Raw genomic sequence first — 10,575 nt, forward strand, 5'->3', positions numbered from 1 at the left:
TACAAAAAATAAAAACGCTAATTTTAACGACGTTAACGCCGCTAGCGAAACCCTAAACCATGAATCTTAAATTCTAAACCTTATATCCTAAATTCTAAACTCAAATCCAAACCGCTAAACCTAAACCCTATACCCTAAACCCTAATCCTAGACCCTAAACCCAAATTATATGCCTTAAACTAAAAAATAAGACTATAAACCTAAACCCTATACCTTAAACCAAAGTCTTAGACCCTAAACTCAAACCGTAAACTTTAACCCAAACCCTATAGCATCTAAGTTTGGGGTTTGGGTTTAGGGTTTACCGTTTGGGTTTTAGGTCTAGGATTTGAGTTTAGGGTATAGGTTTTGGGTTTAGGATTTACGGTTTGGGTTTAAGATTTACGGTTTGGGTTTAGGATTTACCGTTTGGACTTATGGTTAAGGTTTTGGGTTTAGGATATATAATTTGGGTTTAAAGTTTACGGTTTGGGTTTAGGGTATAGAGTTTAGGTTTATAGTCTAGTTTTTGGGTTTAAGGTATATAATTTGGGGTTTAGAGTCTAGGATTAGGGTTTAGGGTATAGGGTTTGAGTTTAGGGGTTTGGATTTGGGTTTAGAATTTAGGGTATAAGGTTTAGAATTTAAGATTTAGGGTTTAGGGTTTAGCTGGAAGCGTTAGCGTCGTTAAAATTAGCATTTTTATTTTTTGTAGCTATTTTTTATTTAATTTAATATTTTTTAATTAATAATCTATGTGTCAGTTTGATTGGTTCTAAAGGGTGGGGTGAATTTAAAGGTTCACCTAGAGGGTGAACCTAAGTTCTGTCCTAATTATATTTAGGTGGTCTAAATGATTTGGTCCCTAATTTTAGGGGTTGAACTAAACTTTGACTATATTGACGTTTAGCTGTTGCTGCATAAAGAAGACTAAATGAGAAGTAACTATGTTATGAGAAAGTATGTGATATCAATTTAAATGCACGGAGAAAGAGGTGTGATTTATTTCCTCTGCTTTCTTTCTTTATAAAACCCCATAGCTTCGTATATTTGTTATTCGAAACTATTACAAACTTCAGTATGTGTATAGTAAGCGGAAATCCGGGACAACCACAAAGCATGCAGCAGCTAAGTCCTTCCTTGAATACGTATTGCTAGATGGAATACAATATATCAAGTGTTTCTTTAAAAAACTGATCGAAGCAGAATAACGGAGGGATTCCAAGTTAAGTTAAAAGTCTAACAATAAAAGTATTCTGTCTGCACATATTAAACCGAAGCAACACTGAAAGTTAAAAACGAAAAACAAAGAACCCTTATTAGAAGATCAAATACAAAAAGAGAAAGATAAGTGAGCCTAAATACATTGAGGTATTTATGTAAATCAGCTCATAGCTAGACACTTAACTATACTATACAGAGTGAAATAGTTGAAGACAGCATAGTATTTAGTTTGCAAATGGATCAAGAAGCCACTTCGTGAAGGACCGGGCGTTGAATGAGCGACTGTCCATGTAGCAGCTTCATGTGGCCAACGACATCTACATCATTGGTTGGGAAACAGTTGCATTTAGCAGATTCATGTGGCCTTCAAATGTCTATAACTACGCAGATAAGCAATCAAATTGCATATGCTTACCATAGAGGTCACCCATGAGGCCATAGTTGGCTTCAAAATCCTGGACTGTAAGTGATTCCTAGTTTGAGAGTGGAGAACGATTAGGTGAGATGAAACATGACAGTGTCCTGTTCGAAAAGAAACCAGTGAAGTGGTTACGAAATTGGTAAAGAAATGATGGCTTGCTGGAGATATCAGCCGATTTCATGGCTATATCTTGACTTTGTTGTATGGAGGACGTAGATCATTGATGAAAACTTTGATGTAGGGTTTATATAAGAACAGAAAGAAAGGGAGGTAGAAAGCTTCAATGAATGAAGGTAACATCTCTTATTAAGAAAGGTTTAAAGAACATAATTGAATGTGAATAAGTAACATAAACGTTGGATTGCAGAAGTCGGAAACGATGATCGTGAAGTTGAAGAGGCGGAGATGACTTATTTCGAAGGAGGTTTGGGCTAGTTAAAGATAGGCCATGTCTTTTTAATATTGCCTCACCTGAATTGGCCCGTTAAAACCAGTTTCGAGTAACAAAGAAATAACGTGGCGATTTGAAAGCTCCTGATAGGTTGATTTTTATAGCTGACGTGGACGCGCTTAGAGGGCTTGATATCTTGCTTTTAGTATTGTAAGATTTCGACGTTTACTAGCCAGTCATAATTTCCAGACGTTTGTTTTGTTGATTGGTGTCATAGTTTATTTTTTTCTTATTACATAAAAAGTGTCGTTTTAGATTTTCAATGCAGTTTTTACTTACTTTCAGCTGAATATTAATTGTAAAATACATTGATCTAATAAATAAACTTATTTATCTCAAATATCATTAGTCAATCAGACGTAATTAATGAAAACATAAAGACATTATAAACACTTATTCAATATAGTTGTTATTTTTTTACCTAAGTATTACAATTAATATTGGAAAAGGTATTAAAAATAATAAATACTAAATTAATACAAATAAATAACAAAATAAAGTGCAAACTTTTTATTTTAGAAAAACTATATACTAAAGAAAAGAAAATCACTCATTAAAAAATTGGGAAATTGTACCAGTCAAACAATTTATAATTAAGAAACATGCCAATTGCCCTACCTTTTTCCTGTTCCCCTGTATTATTGTTGTATTACCCTTGGAAGCAACCGGGAAAACTTGCCAAATAAAAAATTAAAATTAAACCCGTTTTTTGGTAAAACGGGCATCGTGATTCTTCGAAAATCACACCCCTTCTACACAATAATTTTTAATCGGTAAAAGGGAAGAAAGTTGAATATTTTCACATCAGAGCCTCGCCTCTTCTTTTCCCCTGCTTCACTCTGGCGAGAGTTTCCGTAAGCAAAGTTGTTTTGGGCGAGGGAGCATCTGTTGCGGTGAAGTAAGTAGTTGTCGAAATCACAAGAAGACCCAAGGAAGTGAAAGGGCGGTTAGATTTCCGGCCTCAATAATCGATTCGACTTGATATCTCGATTTCCAACCCCGTAACCATATCGTAAGTTCTTTTTGGGTTTGGGGTTGAACTTTTTTTCGTTCGTCGTACTCATCTGTTTACTGCAAATGGAGGATAGTGATTTTGGAATGAAAAGTCCCTTTTGCGATAAAAAAGTTTAGTTTTGTGTGAAATGGAATATCTTATGGAACATGTGCTATTTGAAATGGAAAATATTAGTTTTAGAGACTGGTTACGTGCCATTCCATTCTTCTGCTATTTCTGAGGAATCATACTAGAACTAATATATTATTTGCTTTCCATTCCATCTGACCACATGTTATGTTCCATATATATAAATTCTATATTATATCAGATGGTATAATTCTAATTTCATATGTTAGTTATTTACTCGCATAGCTAGGCTATTTGGGATTGAAACAACTAAACATTTAACCTAACCATAAAATAATTCATATACTAGTAGCATATCTCATATGCTGCCATTTCCTTCCAACTTGTAAACCAACTTGTATCTTCATTTTCATTTTCATTTTGTTCTTCAGGTTTGTCATGGATGAGTTGAAAGGGTAATAGTATTCTATACTATTTTATGAAATGGAACAAACAGTCTTTTTCAAATTTGGCACTTCTCTTATTTGTCATATTTATTAATATATAATGTACTATTTAGTAAGTTATATTTCATTCGATGCTTGAAAGAGATGGTTCAATCTTGTTCGTTGTTTCATGTTCTATTGATATGAGTTTTGTATTGGTGTATATATGTGGTTTATATTAGTTTGTATATGATTTTGTAAAGAGAAATAATATGTTAAACATAAATGGAATATAATTTATTATAACATACAAATAAAACAGAATACAATGTGAATTTGGTGTAAGCATTACTTCCTTCTCTGCAATCATGAATACTTCAAAATTTGAACAATATATATGTATTGTGCTATATCGTTTGACACATTTTCTATTCTATATGTTCCTTTATAATGAAAATGCATGTTACTCATATTTCGAAATTTGAGTTTAGTTTATGAAATATTGGGGTTGGCATTAGATTAGGATTTATATTTCCATGTAGGGTTTAGTAATTAGTGGTTAGGATTTAGTTTATGGAAGAGTGGGGTTGACATTGGATTAGGGTTTATATTTCTGTGTAGGGTTTAGTGAATAGTTGATAGGGTTTAGTTTATGTACTATTCAACATTTGAAAAATATGTTAGATGATCTTCAGATTTCAACTACATTTTCATATTTTCTATTCTATATGCCTCATGTAGAATGGTAATGCATTTTACTGGCATTTCGAAATTTGGGTTTATTATATGGAAAATTAGGGTTGACTATTGGATTTGGGTTTATATTTCTGTGTAGAGTTAATGGTTAGTTGATAGGGTTTATATTATTTTATAATGAATAAGCATGATGTATGTTTTGTTGTTTGGTTTAGTATTTAGTGGTTGTGAGTGGGATGAGAATCCTATACTATTTCGGTGATATGGAATACATTTTTTTTATTAAAAAACTTTAGTATTTATGGTTGGGGTTGAAGTTTATATTTCTGTTTAGGGTTTATATTTTCTATTAGGGTTAGCGTTTAATATTTATGGATTGTAGGTGGATTGGGATACAATTTATTATTTAGAGTTGTGATAAAGTTGGTGTTCTATACTATTTTGGTAAAATAGAATAGAGTAACTGAGGTTGGTCAATGGAATACAAGATATATTGGAAGGAGTTCTATTTTAGTCCATACATTTACTGTGCACAGTAATTTTGGATGCGGTAAATATTTAAGTGACGTGATTTTTCCCTCTTTCAAGTCACCTCTATAATATCATGAGCTTCATCATCTATACTATTTCGGCTATAAAAATTGTTCTTCGTCTTATCATGCACTCCATTGCAGGGACTTAGTAGTGAATATTATACTCATGATCGCTAATTTCTATTCCAACTGTTTCAAATGGAATAGTTTTGGGACCAAGTAGTCCTAAACTACGCCATTGGTATGGACTAACACATTCAGGAACTTCAGTCCAAGTCATGTATTTGTACATTTTGATTCATTTTAGGCACAATCACTGGAGTCTCAGACATCCCAAATTAGTTTCATTCATCATTTTTAAGTTGGCATCATCAGCTATGTCACCTATAATATGTATGTGGTAACTAAAAATGTTACGTGGGTGGCTTTACATGCCTTTATATGGTGAATAATGCTCGTTAAATTTTTGTCCATATCTTTCTTTGTAGACGTCATCCCTTCTCTCTTTTGCTAACTGGATACTTGTTGATGAGAGGGGTATAACCGGTTCATAAAAGGTACAAATGTTAGTTTGTTAAATATGTCAAAATCAATATCATATACCTAATTTCATTTGCATTTTGGCTATTGATCAAATTCACCCTAAAATATTTTAGCAACACAATAAAAAAGAATATATATTATGAAAAGTGATTAAAATAAAACGTATAGAAAAAAATATTGTGTTAACATCAGCTTTGTCTCTGGTCTCGGCCTTGAGATTTGATTTAAACTAAAACACTACATTATTCATCAATCATATAATTTTTAGCCTTTTTTTTAAACAAAAAAAAAATAATCTTTAGCCTAGTTACAAACAAACAAAAAAAACTGAAAAAGATATGCCGAAAGTCGAACTCCTGAAGCGTGGGTACTGCTGTGAGTCTTAAAACCAAAAGAGCTAATAAGAAAAATCTGTTGTTATGTTTACAAGAACATTATATTTAGTATATTTGCACGTGCCACAGCCCATTCTACTGTGGGTCCGCCCCTGCGGTACAATGATCTCTCACCTAGAGTGTTTTTGGTTGAGTTACGTGATGGAGGGTGGACAAAAGTTTCGCCTTGTCCTATGCTGTCTTTATATTGTTTTCGAATTTTCATTTTTTGAAGAATGACATTTTTATAAGAATAGCACATAAAGCATGGCAATGAGTTTTCTTTATACCTCAAATACAAAAGATTGGTGGAAATAGCCTCAAAAGTACTCAGTAATGAACAATCTAATGAAAATCTTCAAATTACGTTGTGTTCGTACATAAACTATCAATCTACTTCAACGCCACCTAGTATGATACAAGATTGCTTGAAGCAACAAATCACTCCACAAGCTCGTACGTTTCATTTAAGATTTTGAACAAATGAGAAATACCCAAGTTGTAACATTTTACAAGTTAAATCTGTTGGTCATCTTCAAAATAATCCGTTGGTTCTACTATATAGATAGAGATAATGATGATCCTCCAGTTCTATGTTTTGTTACGGAAGTATTGAAGACCTAATGATAAGCTGTAAGTAGCATCAGCTGATGACGTCGAAGAAGATAGGAAGGAAGAGCTAAGACTCTGGGAGAAAGAGAAGCTTCGACAGTTACTGAAAGCTCTAGAGTGAACGAGAGTTATCAATCTATTAGCTTAAGAGTTCCAATTGATACTCGTATTGTGAGAGTGAAATCTTGAGGAGTTCCTAGAGATACAGTGTATTGTGTGTGTTATGGATTAATCTAGAGTTGATTCTTAACACTAAACCCCAATCTGGTTCTAGGAGTCAAATGCTTCGAACGATTAAATCTAATTTTGTGCTAGCATAATTATCTAAGTTGTCCGTCAGTGAAGAACCATAAAACAATAACACTATGGACTAGGAGCTCAAGACCTAATAAACATCACATTCTTCATGTTCTCTCACAGTCACACAACAGTGAAGGCAACCCAATTTCAGCTAAAAGGCTCTCTAACAAAATAGACACACGAACTTAGAAGAGAGTTTTTCGTTTTGGAATTCTTCAGATAAGAGTGCCTACGTATAAACTCAGCCAAAAACACTATCCATGAAACCAAATGGCCATGTTATCCACACCAATGAGATGGCAATAAATGCAAAGTAGCATAAACCTTAATGATACTGAAGAAAGTAAATGACGAGGGACAAAAGATGATGATAACAATTGCTCAAGGAGATAGATTAGGATGATTATGAAATGAATCCCAACATTATACTCTTGAAGTAAACATAAACAAGCCTAGAAATAGAAGCAAACTATACTATGATAATCACAAAAAAACGAAGAAAATTATACAAATTGTTGAAGAGGAAAGTTTAGGATAACTATGAAATGATCCTGATCCTTATGCAGTAAACTACCATACTTCTAGCCAACAATAAGCAAACAGATCAAAGCAATAGCATAGAAAGACCAAATCAATCACACATTCTGATCATCAACCAAAGATAGATTCAAGACACTGCGATTGATAAACTCATCATGGTTCTTGAAACAGAAACAAGAAAACGCAACAACAAATCCAAAACTGAGTCATTCTAATTGAAAAAAAAAAAAAGACAACATTTTTTTTTGGTTTACTTAGTTCTCAGGAATATCAATCTCACCCTCTTGAATCTCCTGCTGAAGATCCTTGGGGTCCTTCCCATCAACAGTGCACCCAACAGAGACACAGGTACCAAGAATCTCCCTCACAGTCCCACTAAGCTCCTTAGCAATAGATCTAGGCCTCATGATCCTAGCAATCTCAATCACATCATCAAACGAAATGTTACCATTGTGCTTGATGTTCTTCACCTTCTTGCGGTCCCTCTCCGGCTCCTTCAAGGCCTTGATGACAAGCGCCGCAGCAGATGGAACCACCGTGACCTTAGCCTGACGATTCTGAACCGTTAGCTTGACGGTGACGCGGAGCCCTTTCCACTCTTTGGCGGTCTCTTTGGCGATGTCTTCTCCGATCTTCTTGGGGGCGAGACCGAGGGGACCGATCTTGGGAGCGAGGGAACTGGCGGCTCCGACTTCTCCTCCGGTTACACGGACGTAGACGTCGACGATCTGGCTTGGGTCCAACTTAGGCGGCATGGTTGTAGAGTGGGGAGCGGCGCCGTCAAATGATTTCTTTTAGGGTTTTTTTTTTTTTAAAGGAGGGGAATGAAACTAACCTAGTGTTTATATATGATGATGTAGATTACTCGTGTAACGGTCCAGCTCAAATACATATGGGCCTTTAGAAAATCTCACTAAAACAAACAAATGCATATTACTTAGAGCTGTCATTCCGTTTATATGTTCTTTTTTTTTCCTTCTAAATGCCACGGAATTAAATCGGAAATATATTGGTTCGGTATGGTTCGGAACTCGGGTTGTTAGATTTTGTTTTTAGGTGTTATTATCTATTCCAAATTGAACCGAACCGAAGCGAAATCAGTTTATGTGGTAAGTTTGGTGTAAAATCCAAATATATATGGACTTTGAGGATCTCACTAAAACAAATAAATGCATATTAGTTAGAGCTGCCTTTCGGTTCATATGTTTTTCCAATAAATGCCACAGAATTGAACCGAAATATATTTTGGTTCACTATGGTTTGGAGTTAGAGTTATTCGGTTTTGGTATTATCTATTTCAAATTGAACCAAAATCAGTTTACATATAAGTATGTGGTTAGTCCGGTGTAAATTCCAAATTCTGGAATGCAAAATTTGATTTATTCGGATTATTTCAGTTAATAAGGTTGCTATTTATAAAACCGATCGATTCTTGAATACTGAGTGAATTTTAAATTTGCTGATCGTTTTATAGCTTAAACCGAATGTTAATTCGAAAACCGAAAATTTCGGTTCGATCGGTTCGGTTTGTTTCGGTTCTTGCCAAATGCTCAACTCACCAAAGGCTAAGATACGACAGAGATGAGGCAATCTCTCAAAGAGAGCGATGAGACATTTACTGGATAAGGAAAGTCATATGGATCAAGGTCTTGGATAGAGAGAATCGTTGAGAGTGTAGAAGATCAAGCATATGAGGGAGGCTAAAAGAAAAGCACAATCTAAACAAACGGTGATAAAAGAGAACATAAGACCTATAGATAAGCAGAAGAAGGATTCGATGAGAGCAGTTAAAGATGCTCTTTTCTTTGATGTACAAGATGCTATCCATAAGCTTAAGAATCTAGAGACTGAGAACTCATCTAGTTCTTCAGAGTTCTGCCATGATCGTGGAGATACAGACGAAGAAGAAGAATCAATCTAATCTCTAACCTGATAGTTTTGATTGTATAATGACACAGAGCATAGAGATTATAGTAAGTCATTACTGTGAATCCTAGTCTTTTGCACACAGCAACTAGTTGTGTGAGTTTAGTTTTAAGTCAGATGTAGTATAGGCAACAAAAGTTGATTCCATGACTTATTATTGGGTTAGATTTACCAGCCAATAGGATTTCATTATTTCAAATTCAATATCTTTTAAAAAAGGAAACAAAATATTATCAAGTTATATTATGTTTTTTAAAAAAAAATAAAAAAAAAGCAGTTACAGAAAAAAGAATTAAAAAATTTTTATAACGTCGTCAGCAAAAAACTAAACCCTAAATCCTAATCCCTAAACCCTAAACCCTTGGATAAACCTAAACTTTTGGGTAAACTCTAAATCCTTGGGTAAACTCTAAACCCTTGGGTGACCCTAAACCCTTGGATAAATCCTAAACTCTAAATAAAAAGACTGAACCCTAAAACTCTAAACCCTAAATCCTAAACCCTAAACCCTTGAGTGTTTTAATGTTTAGTGATTTTGATTTAGAGTTTAAGATTTATCCTAGAGTTTAAGATTTATCCTAGAATTTAGGGTTTACCCAAGGGTTTAGGGTTTAGGATTTAGGGTTTAGGAATTAGGATTTAGGGTTTAATGTTTTACTGACGACGTTAAAAATATTTTTTTGGTAATTACTACTATTTTTTTTTACCTTTTAATTTTAAAAAGATAATATAATTTGACAATATTTTTTTTCTTTTTTAAAAAAATATCGAATATGAAATAACACAATACTATTGGTTGGTGAAACTAGAGGCCTAGAGGTTCACCCTAGGGTAGGGGTGTCAATTCGGGCTGGCCCGGCCCGGTTCGGCCCAAACCCGCTAAGCCCGTAAATATTTGAGCCCGGCCCGGCCCGGCCCGAAAATAATTTGGGCCTAGAATTCAAACACTACAAGAAAACATCACCTTAACGAGGGCGGTTTTCCTCATTATTTCGTCGTAAAAGAGGCTTTACGACGAAATAGCGAGGAAGCGCGTTTGCTCGTTACTCGTCCGTCGTAACACATATTTTCTCGCTAATTCGTCGTAACTTAGCGAGGAATATATTTCGTCGTAAAGACGAAGTAGGGCGATTCGTCGTAAAGACCACGTCAATATTCCACGCAAAGACGTCGCTACAATTCCTCGTAAATACCTCGAAATGAGTTCCTCGTAACCTACACGTAAATACCTTGAAAGAGTTTCCTCGCAAAATACACGTAACAACCACGAAACGATTTCCTCGTAAAATACTCGTAAACTTTTCCTCGTTATTTCCTCGCAAATGTTTCCTCGTAAAATAGTCGTTAATTGTTTCTCGTCATTTCCTCGTAAGGTTTCCACGTAAAGAGGTCGTACATTAGCTACGAATTTACTTCGTTTTTATTATTTTTACAGAATTTAAAAATATAATTAAAAAATAATTAAAA

The 10,575-nt window shown here is 34.5% G+C and overlaps 1 protein-coding gene across 1 annotated transcript; it reads right to left on the bottom strand.

The window, feature by feature from the left end:
• Positions 1–7,262: 7,262 nt before the first annotated feature.
• Positions 7,263–8,011, bottom strand: LOC106296820 (60S ribosomal protein L12-2-like). The gene has a single exon (XM_013733049.1). The coding sequence runs from the start codon at positions 7,935–7,937 to the stop codon at positions 7,437–7,439; it is 501 nt and encodes a 166-aa protein (XP_013588503.1). The 5' UTR covers positions 7,938–8,011; the 3' UTR covers positions 7,263–7,436.
• Positions 8,012–10,575: the final 2,564 nt, after the last annotated feature.

The sequence above is a fragment of the Brassica oleracea genome, chromosome C6, assembly GCF_000695525.1.
Source record: "Brassica oleracea var. oleracea cultivar TO1000 chromosome C6, BOL, whole genome shotgun sequence".
Taxonomy (NCBI): Eukaryota; Viridiplantae; Streptophyta; class Magnoliopsida; order Brassicales; family Brassicaceae; genus Brassica; species Brassica oleracea.